The sequence below is a fragment of the Merops nubicus genome, unplaced genomic scaffold (genome assembly GCF_000691845.1).
Source record: "Merops nubicus isolate BGI_N331 unplaced genomic scaffold, ASM69184v1 scaffold35808, whole genome shotgun sequence".
NCBI classification, from domain to species: Eukaryota; Metazoa; Chordata; class Aves; order Coraciiformes; family Meropidae; genus Merops; species Merops nubicus.
The window spans coordinates 327-15,676 of NW_008626964.1; the positions used below are offsets into that span (position 1 = coordinate 327).

General features: G+C 46.2%; 1 protein-coding gene across 3 annotated transcripts; it reads right to left on the bottom strand.

The window, feature by feature from the left end:
• Positions 1-1,823: 1,823 nt before the first annotated feature.
• Positions 1,824-14,629, bottom strand: PABPC4 (poly(A) binding protein, cytoplasmic 4 (inducible form)). 3 transcript variants are annotated; one of them, XM_008946176.1, is made up of 14 exons: positions 14,421-14,629; positions 8,564-8,757; positions 7,920-8,035; positions 7,309-7,448; positions 6,966-7,060; positions 6,229-6,366; positions 5,580-5,675; positions 4,794-5,066; positions 4,408-4,495; positions 4,146-4,217; positions 2,928-3,055; positions 2,245-2,338; positions 1,999-2,129; positions 1,824-1,910 (listed from the first exon to the last, which is right to left on the bottom strand). In XM_008946176.1, the coding sequence occupies exons 1-14, from the start codon at positions 14,611-14,613 to the stop codon at positions 1,824-1,826; spliced, it is 1,845 nt and encodes a 614-aa protein (XP_008944424.1). In that variant the 5' UTR covers positions 14,614-14,629. The 3 variants fall into 3 exon arrangements, with proteins under 3 accessions (XP_008944424.1, XP_008944423.1, XP_008944421.1); XM_008946175.1 differs by having other exon boundaries at positions 4,098-4,217; XM_008946173.1 differs by having other exon boundaries at positions 4,011-4,217.
• Positions 14,630-15,350: the final 721 nt, after the last annotated feature.

A 15,350-nucleotide genomic window follows, 5' to 3' on the forward strand; every position in this document is an offset into this window, starting at 1 on the left:
GAAAACTTCTGGCTCTGCACAGCTCACAGGTTGATCCTATGATCCACCAGCTTCTAGTCCCTTCCAAGCACAAATTAACTTCAGTTCCACTGTGGAGTCTGCTTGTTCACCTCCAGGGTAAACAAGTTGTTACAGCAAACAATACTCCTTTGCTTTTGTAGAGCAGTCAGACCTGCTGCTATTTCAGAATTACAGAAAACATCCAGCTGAAAAACACAGAAATATACACAAAGAACAAAGCTTCTCCTTGCCTGCAGAGGACAAGAATGGAGCCAAAGCCCTTTCACACTTCACTTGAAAAATACCTCCCAATCTCTCCTATTAGATCATCACTTGGTTATAATCATCTCACACTCAGACACTAACCAAACCCAACATAGTCTGCCTGTGGCATGACTTCAGCACAGCCACTTCAAAACAGTGATTGTCCAAAATTAACAAGCAGAATAACCCCCCTAAATCACAATTTTAACATATCAATCACATGACAACTGCCAGTCTAATTTTACTAAGCCCCATCACATTCACTAATCAAATCTAAAGAAAAAACACAAAACACAGTGAAAGTTTTTATTCCTTTATTGATAAATGCTTTCCAGACTTTCCAAACTGGATTGTTCAGTTAAAACCAAAACCACAAAATACTTTCAAGCTAAAATCCATAACGTCCTCCTCAGAAGACACAACGTGCAGCTCTGTTCTGACCCACAAAGGAAAAGCTTGCAAGCCCAATTCCAGTTTTGGAAATCTAGAGCTGGCTTTTTTAAATAAGATCTTACAGATTAATTTACAAAATGCAATATAACTATATGATATGATGCATGGCATTGATATCTGCAGGACAGTGAAGAATCTTCAAACATCTTGAGCTGATGTCTATGAAGGGGCTATTTGGCTTCTTTGCATCCTGTAGAGGAAGAGAGGAAGACACGTTACCCCACAGAGCACACCTTGCTCCAAGCCAGTCAGCTCACCAACATCACAGGCCATAAGGACTCCAACACAAGCAGCAAGGTACAGAGAAGCTGCTAACTGTTGTAGATAATACCAATTTCTGATCATCTCACAAACTCCAGCTCTTTAGCAGAGAAGCCAGTGACTGGAGCCACTGAGAAATGGATGGATGAAAACACAGCCTCCCTTCACCATTCTGAGTTGTCACCTGACCACAACAGCTTCACAAGAGGTACTGAAGACATCAACCCCAGACAACCCACAGAAAAATGGATCATCAAAAGCAAAGAGGCATTCAAAGAATCAAAAACCTTACTCAAGTTCAACAAGAGCCAGCTCCAAGCACAGGACAAGACCAATGGCAAGCCTGGACAGACCTATGCAGTGAAGTGACATTCCTGACACCAGCACTGTTAAGATATACTGTAGGCACATAATTGCCAGGATCAGGAATGGGCTTTAACAGCCTATTTAGCCTCAAAGTCACTGGAACATCTTGTTTGTCTCATTTCCCAGATTAGCAGTTTCACAAGACTCATCTCAATGCATTATTCCTTCCTTGACATGTTAACTACTATGAACACTTCAGGGACTTATGCAGCATCTTTCTGATGTTTAATTAAAGCAAGATTTCAGAAGAATATTTCTGAAACTTCTACAATAAGGATTCTACTGGAATAAACTTAATTAGGAGTGTTTTTTGTTGTGAAGAGCAGACTTAAAAAAAAAAAAAATCAGACAAGAGCTGTACATGGACCCACATGGGCCTCCAGACTGGCAGCACTCAGTAGCCACCAGCCTTTATTTATTCACTCCAGTTCTGGAGGTTTTTAACTTAAGGAACAAGACACTCACCAGTCTTCCTGGGTTTAAGAGGTAGCAGCAACCACGCCCACCTTCTGGGCAGCTTCTTTCTTGGCTTGGTGAGCCTGCAACACTGCAACGGCCTCCTCCACCTCAAGGAGACAAGTTATCTGGTGAGACCTGCTCTCCTGACCAAGGTCTCCCACCATCCAGCCCATCTAAAGGAACAAACCAGTCTACCTTGGACCGGAGGGACTCGGGAGACTCGAGCATGTGCAGCAGCTCTGAGTTGTCAATCTCTAGCAGCATTCCTGTGATCTTCCCTGCAAGGCTGGGGTGCATAGCTTGAATCAGAGGGAACAAACGTTCTCCTGGGAAAAAAAAAAAAAGAGTTCAGACTGCTGAGTTTCAATTAAAAAGTGTCTTTGAAAACTGAGGGGATTTCCAAAGTAAAATGGAATCTGTAAGAACCAGAGCTGCACTTACCCAGCATCTGTTTCTGCTCCTGGGGAGGGGCAGCAGCCAGCATGGAGGCTGTCAGTGGTTCCTGCCCCTGCACGTGTACCGCAGGCTGAGGTGCCTACAGAAGGTTACAGACAATAGTCAGATATTCCTTCCTTCTAAAAAACACAAATCTTTGTCAAGCCTGCAGCAGATGAGTTTCAGAAAAGGACAGACTGGATGCTGTTGGTTCACAAACAGCCTCCCACCAAGTCCTGAACTCAAAACCCCCTGATGTCACACACTGGCACTGGAAATATCTTACAAAAACCAGATCCAACACTGTGGGACAAATACTGCAGTTGAGAAAGAGCAACATCCTTGCCTGATTTTTATTACAGCAGAGAGGTTTGTGGGAGAAGCAAACGGTGCTTTCCATCAGGATTTGGCCAAGACGTGCAAGAATGAATGGTTGCAAAATGGGTAAGGAAAGAACCACGAAAAATATCCTTCCAGCAAATCTGGGTAAAAAAAAGGGCTTGTAGGTACAAGACAGACAAACCAACAGGGCTGCCCCTGGCGACGGCAGAAATTCCAGGGTTTTAAATTCCGAGTTACGGTGCCTGTCTGGGTTATAAAAGCAGCTTGATGTTTCTGTAAAAAACACTTCAGTTGCTTGTAAGACCTGCTGGGCTGCAGTAAGTGAGGGGAGCTCCCAGCCCTGTTACCTGCAGAGGCTGCACAGCCGGGTGGGGGCTGCGGACGCTGGAGGCGTATTTGTACGGAGGGACAGCGCGGGGAGCCGGGGCAGCCACGGCAGCACGAGGGGCCAGAGTCTGCCCTGCTGTGCCCACACCTGCAAAAGGAGAGGAGGAGAGAATCACTAACGTCTGTAACAAGGTGCAAGTCAGCTGGGATGTCTGATGGGAACTGCTGAATTCAGACTGTGCCCTGCACAGTGGATTGATTCTTCAGAAAACAAGTCTCCAAAATGCGAATGGATACTTTAGGCAGGGGCTGCTCTCCTAAAACTAAACCCAAAGGTATTTTCTAGATATTCACTGAGTTTGGATGATCTATTCTGAAAAAGATCCATCACCTCTGGAGCCCTCAGCACAAGGAGGACTTGAACCTGTTGGAGCAGACCCAGAGGAAGTCACAAAAATGACACAAGGGCTGGAATCCCTCTGCAGTGAGGCCAGGCTGAGAGAGTTGGGCTTGTTCAGCCTGGAGAAGAGAAGGCTCCAGGGAGACCTTCCGGGGGCCTTTCAGTACTTAAAGGGGCCTGTCAGAAAGATGGGGATAGACTATTTAGCAGGGCCTACTGCAACAGGACAAGGAGGGATGGTTTTAAACTAAAAGAAAGGAGATTCAGACTAGAGGAATGGAGAAATTGTTTCCACTGAGGGTGGTGAGCCCCTGGCCCAGGCTGCCCAGAGAGGTGGTCACTGCCCCATCCCTGGAACCATCCCAGGGGAGGTTGGCCAGGGCTCTGAGCAACCTGCTCTAGTTGCAGATGTCCCTGCTCCATGCAGAAGGGTTGGACTAGACAACCTTGAACGGTCCCTTCAATCCAAACCATTCTGTGATTCTGTGAACCTACAGAGCCTTTTTTTTTTTTGAGTGGTCAATGTCACAGAGGTGTAGAGATGAGTTCCAAACCAATGTAAAACAACCCATCTGGATTTCCACTGCTATGCTGTAGCACCAACTGTCCCCAGGCCTGCACCACACAGCAAGGAACAGGGAAGATTCAGGTGCTGTCTCTGCCCCTTGCTCCAGGTGGCCTTTGGTTATCCCTATCTGACAACCATCTCTGGAAGCAGAAAATGACAAAGTCTCAAGAGCATCCTCCTCCCTCCCAGAGCAGGGGCAGAGCCTGGGAGGCAGACACTTACCAACTCGCTGGGCAGTGGCTGGGAGGCCACGAGAGGCTGGAGCATTGCTGGCAGGGGCCAGGTGACGCAGTGCTGGCCGTGGCCCAGACTGCCTCATGGCATTGGGCATCCCCTGGAAGCCTAAGGGAAGAAACAAGGGGAAACCCTCAAAACACAATCAAGTGACAAGGCAGGACAGCCAGCTACAGGAAGGAGGTTGGGGTTGTGCCCAGAAAGGAAAGGATGAGCTAAACTGGTTGAAGTGCAGCCAAAAGGGATGCTCAAAACCAGTATATTCCCCATACGACCCAAATATCTCCAGCATGCTCACCTTGAGGTCTTCCCCCTTGCTGCCAGCGTGGGTTGGGTCTCATCTGTGTCATCTGATTGGGTGCATAGTAAGTGGGTCTGCTCTGAGCCTGAAGACAGATCATAGAATCATTAAGGTGATGTCCAAGATCACCAAGGTCAAGTGCCTAAGATCAGACAAGCTCAGAGGCAACATCTAAGTGAATAAGAAACATTGTTTACCACACGTCTTGGAAGTTGTTGCCAGGACTCCACACTCCATTCACATTAAGAGAACAGTCAGATGACAAGTCACAGGACTCCCTCCACTCCTCCCTTAGGGAGTTATTTGCTTATAGGTGTAAGAAAAGCTCAGTGACACCACTGCAGCCGAACCATCAAAGCTCCAAGGTTAAGCACTCTGCTCACCTGGGGCATGGCAGGCATGAAATACCCGCCAGCAGCAGGCTGGAACTGGTTGATGATGGTGTTGGCAGGCAGGGCTCTCATCCCAGCGATGCGCTGCATGTACTGGTTGGTCAGATGGGCCTTTCTCTCCTCCTTCCTCTGGGCCAGCGCCACGTAGAGCGGCTTGGAGCCCACGATCCGCCCGTTCATCTCCGTCACGGCCTTGGTGGCTTCCTCTGGAGAGGAAAAGCAGACAAAGCCAAACCCTTTGCTCCGGCCATCTTCCAGCATCACCTGCAGTAAAGATCAATTGCTTGGTGGTGGAGCACCGTCACAAGGACCTAGCCTCAGAATCCATTTAACACGTCAGATTTCAGGCAGGCAGGATGGAAGTGTTGCAGAGGTGTAGAGACAGGTATTCGGTGAAGGAAAAGTCACCTGTCTGGATTCACTCTGCTGTTCTCTAAGCACCATGTGTCCCCAAGCCCACACTGCACAGGAAGGAATGGGAAAGATTTGGTGCAGCCCCTAAATGCTGTCAATTTTCCACTGGAAAATGACATTTCATGCTTAGTGGGAGTCACCCCCAACAAGCACATTTCCCACGTCCTGCCTCCTCTTTTGATGAGGGAATGAAGCAATTTTCAATAATATCCCACTGACACCCAAAGAAATGAGTATTTACTAGTGCAAATGTTGTCACAACCACAATGACTAGAGGACATAAAAACTACTCTTCAATCCCATGTTAGATAACTCCTCCTTCTTCAAGCTTTAGAACCCAAATGCCCCCAAACCCCACAATACCTTGGCACTTGTTATTGACCCAAAAGGTGAAAACTCCTTCCTCAGTTTCTCATCATCTATAGTGTCATCTAGGTTTTTAATGTATAGGTTAACACCCTAGGAGGGAGAGAAGAAGGCATTCATAACATTGAAGAAAATCTTAAAGGACATTGACTGTTAGTATCCTCCTGCCAGAGCTGCAATTTATCTGAAAACTTTTAATTCAGCAAAACATTCCTTTCATACCACCCAAAGCTGAAGGCAATACATGTTGCAAAGGTGTAGAGACAAGTCCCACTGTGGTGAAAGGGATCTTGTCTGGATTTCCTCTGCTCTCCTCTTGCATCGTGTGTGTCTCCAGTCCAGCACTTACATCACAAGGAGTGGGGAAGATCCAGATGCAATCTCTGACATGACCCAGTTTGGCCACAAATGAGAGAGAACAACATAGGTGTTCTGCTGCCCCTCTCCATCCTTCTGGGTAGCCCCACCTGAAAGTCCAGGAGACTGCGCGACTTTCTTCACGTCCTCCAAAACACTTCTATTGCCAAGACTACGCCTTGATGGCCCCTTTGCCCCCAAAGACTACAGTCACCTTTAGATTAACTCCCAGATCTCCCACAGGACAGTGACTGACTGGTGCTCCAGTCCAAAGGAGCAGACTATTCACCTGGTACCGGCTGAGTCTCTCCTGTTTCAGCTGCTCAAACTTCCGCTTCAGCTCCGCCTGCCGCTCCACCTTCTTCTGGGCTCGGCCCACAAAGACCATCTTCCCATTGATGTCCTTCCCATTCATTTCTTCTACTGCCTGCACAGAGGGTTCAAGAGGAAAACGTCAACTGCTGGACCAAGACAGCACCTGATCCTGTTAACAACAGGACTCTCCAAAGCTCACACTGTCTCTCTGCCTGGTAGCCAAGAAACCAAGGCTGCTCCGTTACCTCTGCACTGCTTCTGTGTGACAACAGAATTAAAGATAAACTGAAGTGACCAGGAGAGATCATGCTGCCAGCACCACTCTAAGTGCTGGACCAGGTTTGTGAGTTTATCCCCACCCCTTCTTGCAATTAAGCCAAATTTTAACAAGCTTTCTGCTTGGAGATCATTGCTAAGCAACATTCTCATTCTAAACACCTTCCTCCTTAAGCCCTGCAGCGTAGTATTTCTTCAGCAATTAACCTTCTTGATTATACCACAGCATTCTATGTGGATCTAGTAATCCACAGAAATGCCAAGCTACCCTCAAATGTCAAACTAGTGAGGTGCAAAAGGTTTCCAAGTTCCCACGTCTACCAGAGGTTATGCCCTGGGCAGAATTCTCCCTCATTTCAGTAACAGGCTCCTATGATACATCAAGAACGTTCTTCTTCTCTGAAGATACCCAAGCAGCATAAAAATTGGTCATACCTTGTTAGCATCTTCATGTTTTTCAAAGCTTACAAAGCCAAAGCCTTTGGATTTTCCAGTGGGGTCTGTCATCACTTTAACACTCAGAGTTTTTCCTGCCACCAAGGGACAGGGTTAGTAAAAGATCATAAAACTACCTGAAGACTATTAAACTCCACCTAACAGCCCCAGCCCTCCCTCTCTCAGCTGCTGGTCAGCCTCTGTCTCCTGTCCCAGACTTGGCACCACTACTACACACACCTCAACTCTTTGTATCCCTCAGCCTCAGAGTGACCCACGTAAACTGTTCAACTGCCATGGGTCATGAAATTCACAGCCTCCATCAAAGTGCTTCTGTATTTACCATATTTGCTGAAGAGTTCCTTTAGTCTTTCGTCATCCATGTCATCCCCAAAGTTTTTAATGTAAACATTGGTGAATTCCTTTGCCTTGGCTCCCAACTCGGCCTCCCGCTCTTTCCGAGACTTGAATCTCCCAACAAATCTGTAAGAAAGAACAAAACTCTCAATAAACGTTTTGGTTTTAAGTGGGAAAAACAACGTGTGACTTACAGCAAGGCAAAAAATGAGTGTGTAGGAGGAACTGGGAATGGGGACAAGAAAGGGCTGACAGCAGAAGAGGACAAAGACCACAGACCAACCAGAAAAATCACCTGTCCTACGGTCAGCCAAGGATGCCCAACCCAGCTCTGCAGTGGAGAGTCCTGGCCACAGAAGCCCACCCCAGCCCGCTAGCAGAGAGGTGGCAAATCAAGGCTTGGTTAGGGAAACCCCACCAGCCCTGTGATGGAGGGGGAGCAGGCCATGGCTTGGGCAGGGTCACTCACCAGCCCTGGAGTGGAGAGGTAGCAGGCCAAGGCTCGGGCCAGGAGAACCAGTGCCTTGTGTGTCCCTGTTAATAGCGGGCTGCGCCAGGGCCCGTGCGGTCGCTGCTGCCGCCGGCTGTGACACTCACACTTTGCGGTCGTTGAGCAGCATGCCGTTCATCTTCTCGATGGCTCTATCTGCAGCATCCTGGGTCTCAAAGTGCACAAAGGCGTAGCCCTTAGAGCCATTCTCATCGCACACCACCTGGATGGGGGGGAGGAAACCAGCCAACGTCAGCTCTCTGAATGTTTCCTCCTCCGGCACCCTCAGACAGAAGGCCGGCAAGTGAAAACATGGTTCTGCCAAGGGGCAGCACTAGGGAGACATTATCTCAGTTTCAGGTTTGCACACCTGATGACCCAATCTGACATAACTTCAGCATAGGAGGTTCAAGGTGAATATCAGGAAAAATTTTTTTACTGTGAAGGTGACAGAGCACTGGAACAGGCTGCCCAGAGAGGTTGTGGAGTCTCCTTCACTGGAGTCATTCAAAACCCGCCTGGACGCCTTCCTGTGTGATGTACTCTAGGTGGTCCTGCTCTGGCAGGGGGGTTGGACTAGATGATCTTTCGAGGTCCCTTCCAACCCCTATGATTCTATGATTCCTGACCTTTTGGTCAACTCTGCCTTTCAGAGACTCCACTCCTCCCTCACTGAAGTGTCCCTTTCGCGTCCTCTATGTCTGATCACGTCACCACTACAACACAACTGGACAAAGTAACCACATCTCACCTTGCAGGATAAAATATTCCCAAACGCTGAGAACGTGTCATAAAGTGCCTTGTTATCAATGGATTTGTCCAGGTTCTTAATGAAGACATTCCCAACCCCTGACTTCCTCAAGGAGGGGTCCCTCTGAGACCACATGATGCGAATGGGTTTTCCTTTGATCACATCAAAATTCATGGTATCTAGAGCACGCTCAGCTGCAAGAGAAGTCAAGAACAGATTCCTGTGGTTTGTTAAGGAATTAAAAGTTTCCATCTTGTGGGTGATCGTTTTCTCTGAATTTTTACTCAGCTCCTGGAGACATTTGGGGTAATATCAAGTGCAACTAATTCCAATTACTTTTTAACTTCATGTTTAAGGGAGGTCTTTGCAGCAGTCATTAGATGTGTTTAAGTCCATAACAGATTTAACAGACTATTTTAAATTAAATTATAATGTGTTAACAAACACAGTAAAATGAATATCAAAACACCTGGGGTTTGTTAGTTATATTCTTAATTACTATAAAGAAAATTGCTCCACCCAAAGGAGGAAAGGAAATAAAGGTAACCCTGAGGAAAAAAGGGATGTAACAAAAGTGGCTGTTTGGGTTGTTTGCTCTTCATAAAGCTCCCATCTACTCGGATTCATTTCTATTAAGAGAAAAGGATCATCTCCCTGCCAGGTCAGGGAAAATGTGCACAGACACGTGGCTGGCTGGGAAGAGGACATGAGTCAGCCTCTACAACTTCTGTGGCCAAAAAATAATTGCCAAGTTGCTCAATCTGAAGATGATAGCAAGAGCAGACAAAACTCTGGGGGGAAAAAAGTCCATATACCTGATGTGATTAACAGGGAAGTGTTTAGACAAACTCTAAACCCCCAGCACTGTCATTCTAACCCACGCTGAAATCCCCTCCACGATTCTATTTCTGCTGCCTACTGATGTATTAAAAGGATCATTACGTACACACATTAGGATCTTGTTCATAAAATGGAGATGCTTGGGACTCTCCTGTGCCAGAAAACACTCCCAGCATGGAGTGAGCAGGGGAAAAAGAAAGACTGTTAATTCCCAGCGTGAAGCAGGAAAAAAGCATTAAAATCAAGGAATATTAATAGGGCAGAACTCAAGTTTTGAAAATTTGTTTGGCTCAGTTTTTCCAGACCACTTTCACCCAGTGGTATTTCCTGATTAGGCTTAGGGAGCAGCAGATTCAAAGCAGATGCCAATTCAAACACCTTTTTTCATGTGATTTTGCTAATGCTGCCAGACCACTACTCAGCATTTCACAGAACTGCCTCTAGAAACTCCAACAGGGCACTGCCTACAAAGTCTCCTGCACTCCCCCTCCAAACTCAGGGTCAACTACTGCATGAAAATTTCTCAGAATTTTTCATGTGCTCTGAAATGTTCGTTGTTGCTTTTTCAATTGAAGTGGTGCCATCACTGTTTCCCCCAGTCCCTCTCACAGATCCATTTGGGAAACAAGCTCTGCTGGACTTTGTTCCTGGAACAGTCAGGCTTGATAAAAGAAATTAAGGAGGAAAGTTATACTTGCTAGGGCTCTACTACCTCTGTTTAGTCAGGGGTGTTAAATGCAACTAATGGCCACACTAAAATGATTCCTCAGCTGCTACTGTGAATCACTGCAACTGCAGTTCTCCCTCCAATCCATTCCTAGTAGGCACTTCAGCAGGCGACTTGGTCCAGCCTGTCAAATTTGGCAGTGTATATTTATAGCAGGGAGAGGTCCTGCAGAAGCATGTGTTGGCAAGGACACAAACTAGCTGTATATACCATTTGCAGCAGAAACAGGGTTCCTGCTGAGAGGTGACAAGCAGATGAAGGCATGGCAGGCAACCCGAGGGAACTGTGAAACACTCTGCAGCAGCTATGGAGATAGCAACTCCTTATGAACTTACTCCCAGTTCTTTCAAGTTTCCTAAGCAGACACTATGGCACTACTTCTTCCAATAGTTTCCTAGTGTTCCACTCTATTATTATACTCTGCCTGAAATTCAGACACTTGCAAACAGTGGTATAAGCAAGTCCTGGGTGGATTCCCTGGTCTGAGGAAGGGCTGCCCTCCCCACGGGTGCAAATGCAGTCACAGTACACCAGCACCTAAGAAAACCTGTAAAGGATCAGCATGAGTTATGTGAATGACTCAGACTAAGCTCATCTGAATCACTTCCTTAATCTGAGCAAACACCTTCTCATTTTCTTCTATTTAAGCTACAAAGCTTCAGCCATTTCAGTTCCTGTATCTGTTTCTCTCCCACTGGTTCCTGTCATCCTTCCAGCAGACTCAACTGCAACTCATCTATAACATTATACACACTCTTAGCCCCTTTTAGGCTTCCTTTTCATTCCCCTTCCATAGCCTTCTAGCTAGGGAAAGCACAGGAACACTGCTTGCAGTTTGCCTCAGGCCTCTAAGTAATTAATCTCCCTTACAGGCTCGCTGATGCAGAGCTAACACAATGCTGGAATTAGCCACTGTGGTTGAGCAGCATGAAGGCAGATAACCACACACACCAACATTCACCCAGGAGAAACTCAGCACGAGGAGTTTTATGCTGCAAAGATGGCTGCTCTGCAAACCTCCACGCTCTCACTTGTGTCCCTAACCAAAAAAGACAACAAAAGCACACAACACAAGTTTAACCACTTTTTTTTTAAAAAAAAAAAAAGGTTGCATACAAAACAGACTCCAATTCCTTTGTTGCTGAAGTTAGAACAAAATGTTGTTAGCAATGAAGCCTAGAAGGAACCACTCTTCCCTTTTAACTTCACACCTGCATTTATGTTATGGGTCTTCTCTTTAAGGAAGAGACAAAAGTTTATCTGTATTCTTCTGCACCTTGCTTCAAAGACTTTTCTAATCCCAGCTCTGGGGTCCTTCTTGAAATGTTCTCTTCTCCCCATACTTCCAGAATAGCTCATCTCTATAGCTCTATTAAAAGTTTTTCTGCTTCATTATCTCACTTCTCATGTCATGACTGTCAATGTTAGGAAATGGTGGAATGCAATTAAATTATATGAGGTACATACAAAAATGGAAATTCATCTTTCAAATGAAATGAGTTTGTTTTCTTTCCCTTCTTCACAGTCATAAAGAATAAATATTCACAACCACAGCTGAGCCTGAACCAGGCAGAACTTTGAAGCATTTCCTTAATCTGCCTATCACAGTGTAACAGATTCAGGATTCAGGATTCACTAGTTAACACCAAAGAACTGCAATCAAAACAGCAGAGCTTATTTCCACTATAAATAACCCTTCTGCAACAGGCTACCAGTTAGACAGTGAATATCCAGAAACTAACCCCTTGCAGGGTCAAGCATCACTCCATTTACTGATAAAAGTGTAAAGAAAAATGCAAGCTTTGAACCAATTTGGACACAGGAGCTCTGGTAGTACAGACAAGATTCAGAGTGTGAGCACCAGCTCCTGGTGACCCCACATGACAGCAAAGAGGTGCCCAGGAGAACTTCCCTAAAAGTTTACAGAGCACAAAGCTTCCTGAGGACTTGAAGTGGTGTTTTGTAGCACCTACTATCACCCATCAATGGAAACAGATCCCTCCAGTGCTACACAATACCCCTCATCTTTTCAGGTTTAGTAAAATGAAGTCCAAAGGCATTTCTGACTGGGCACTCCAGGAGGAAAATCCAGATCCCTGCTTCTCTCAGAGAGCCCTGGTGCATGCAGCACTGAGCCCTGTCTCATTGCAAACAATCCCAATTTCTGCATTTGACAATAAAAATTACACTCCTCCTATACAAACCTATTTCAGAGAGGCTGCAACACAGCAAGCAAAACAGGCTCACCTTTCCAAAATCATCTACCTTCTGCTGCATTACATTTCTTACAGCAGCAGGTTTTCACTTATGCAAAGTAACAGATGCTGCAGTGTACCAGACAGAAAAAAATAAGAAAAGAGATCTCCTCAGGAGGAGTTTGGATATTTCTCCTTCCTGTATTAACCCAAAGATTAAGTTTAAATCACTTGACCTTCTAAGACCTACCAGTAACAAGACACCACTCACTTCGGCAAAGTATCACTTGAAGTACTGAGACTTCCTAAAATGTCTGCTGCCTCACCAGGAGCCCAGAATGATGCAACCTCCCTCTAAATACCTGCCTATTTATCACCATAAAAGATTACCTTGAAGTACATTGGAGCAGAACTTCTTTCTGCTAAAGCAGGAACACGTGATGAGCCACTCTTCCCTTTTAACATCAAAATTACACCTTATCTAGGTCTTCTCTGCTTTAAGAGAACTCTATCTAGAGACTTTTTCACCTCATCTCCCTGACATTTACCTAATCTGAGCTCTGAGTTGCTTCTTGGCTTTATCTCTGTTTTTATTTATCCTGCAAAATGAGATCACAGCCAGCAGGTGAGCCTGGGCAATGTACCAGTGCCTGTACAGCACATGAACACCCCAAGGTGGTTTTACCAGAGAGATTCAGAGTAGACAGGTTCACCAGAGCAGGAGAGGACCACATACAGGCTCTCTTCTTCTCACTGAGAAGTTTTATAACACAAATGCATCGTTCAGTCTGCACCAAAAGCACTTCTGAGAGTCCCATGAATGAGAAGTTATGCACTGGGGTGCAAGGCAGCTTTTTATCAGCCTGGGAAGAGGAAGGATCAGAAGAGCTTGATCAGAACAGCCAACATCCCAAGGAAAGGACATGCAGAAGCTACTCTGACCTGGCAGGGGATGGAAGCCAGGATGGCACAGTCACAACAGACCACAAAATCCAAACATTGAGCCAAGAGCTCAAACCCAGAGGCTCCACTGGCTTGGGGGAATTTAATTTTGGAATAACGTTTCTGTCCTCTAAATACTTTGATCCAAAATCAACATATTACCCGTGCAAACAGACCACTCTCTGCTGTCTGTAAAAATGTAAAGCAGGATAACCTACTCCAGGCTAAAAGGAAGTCTACTTGCTGCTGAAGTCTGTGCTGCTGTAAAATGATTCTGAATTCAGGGGAAAAGTTCACTCCTCTATCGTTCAGATATCTCTGCTGCATAGATACTGCTAAATGACAGCACAGAGCAATAAACCTCCACCAGTCAACAAGCAAAGGCTCCAAAAACTAGGGCAGAAAACGCTGACCCATTTTTCTTCCAGCAAAGACCTGTTCCAAAATGACCTCTTCTGTCCCATCTTTCACATGCATCAGCTCTGGGATATCTACATGAGCAGGAATCAAATTAAAGGATGAAAAAAGAAAAGTCTGGCAAGAGCAAATCAACACAGCTTCTGCATGTGGGACAACCCAATTTCCCATGCATTGAACAATGCACCTTCCCCCTCATTAACTCAAGAACACCACTTCCCAGGCTGGGAGACCCATGTGGCTGCCTGCACAAACACAGCAACCTGTGCTCCACCAGAACTCCCAAATATTAAACTGGGGTGAGGGGGCAGCCAAGGCTCAGCGGGTCAAACTGAGCACTCAGCCCGGGCTGACTACTCTGAACTCTGTCAGGACTCGCTGCTCAAAGACCCACAAAAAGAGCACAAACCTACAGGGGAATGAAGGGGAACACAGGGGAAAACACTCTCTTATGCAAGGAGCAAACCCAACTCTCCAAAGTTTAGTACAAGTAAGAGGAAAACAAATCTACCTCTCAGAGATGGTACCAGATGTGTATTTGTGCAGTTTATGGGAGATAGTGAGTTGTAAAAACTATTCCAGCTTCACTATCACCAGCAAGTGATTACTTACCTTGTAACTAACACTTCGTAGGCAGCTACGTAACAATATGCACCCGCAGAGAAGCAGATTTGTGGGAAAAAAGTCAACAAAAGTGAATTTAAAAAGCCTTAATGTGGTCGAGCATGTCACTTACCATCTGCTGGCTGCTGGAAGTTGACGTAGGCATACCCGAGGGACCTGCGGGTGATCATATCCCTGCAGACCCGAATGGAGAGGACGGGCCCAGCAGGGCTGAACTTCTCGTAGAGCATGGCCTCGGTGACATCGGGGTGCAGGTCACCCACGTACAGCGATGCCATCGGGTAACTGCTGGCAGCCGCATTCATCTTCTGCCCAGCACGCGCTCGCACCCAGAACTAAAAGGGGTTTTATTCTGGGGGTTTAAGTCAAGCTTTTCGTAAATAAATAAACGGTGGGAAAGCTTAAAATCTTATTTAAAAGCCTCACTAAGCCAAAAACCTGCAAAAACCGCCTGGGAGGGGGGGGGGGGCGGGCAGGTCGGGTAACTGCTGGCAGCCGCATTCATCTTCTGCCCAGCACGCGCTCGCACCCAGAACTAAAAGGGGTTTTATTCTGGGGGTTTAAGTCAAGCTTTTCGTAAATAAATAAACGGTGGGAAAGCTTAAAATCTTATTTAAAAGCCTCACTAAGCCAAAAACCTGCAAAAACCGCCTGGGAGGGGGGGGGGGGCGGGCAGGGAGCCTGCAGCGGCACATACGGCAGAGACAGCTGCTGAAAGGGGAGGAAAAAGCCTGAAATCAGAGGAAAAAAAATCCCCAAAGTTAAGCGTCCAGTAAAGCGGAGCTCGGATACGAAGCTAAAATTCATACGCCAGCTGCTGAGCGTTTCTCCCGTCGGCTCTGGGGCAAAGCCCAACTCGAGCTCCCTAAAGCCACGGCCCTTATTTTGCTTTAAGAGCCTGATTTATCTCCGGTTCTCCAGCGTGGAGGCCGCTCGAGTTTCTAAGGTGCAAAAATAACCAAAAATAGTAAAAATTATCGTCTCTGTAATATATAGTTATAAGAAGCTTTCTTTAAAATTAACTCTTTTTCTGCTAGGTTTA

Coding starts and splice junctions, on each gene's coding strand:
- PABPC4 (XM_008946173.1), bottom strand. CDS start 14,613: ATGAATGCGGCTGCCAGCAGTTACCCGATGGCATCGCTGTACGTGGGT. Junction 4,496..4,793: donor TCATGCCTGCCATGCCCCAG/GTGAGCAGAGTG, acceptor ATCTGTCTTCAG/GCTCAGAGCAGACCCACTTA. Junction 2,339..2,927: donor CGGCTGTGCAGCCTCTGCAG/GTAACAGGGCTG, acceptor AACCTTCTGTAG/GCACCTCAGCCTGCGGTACA.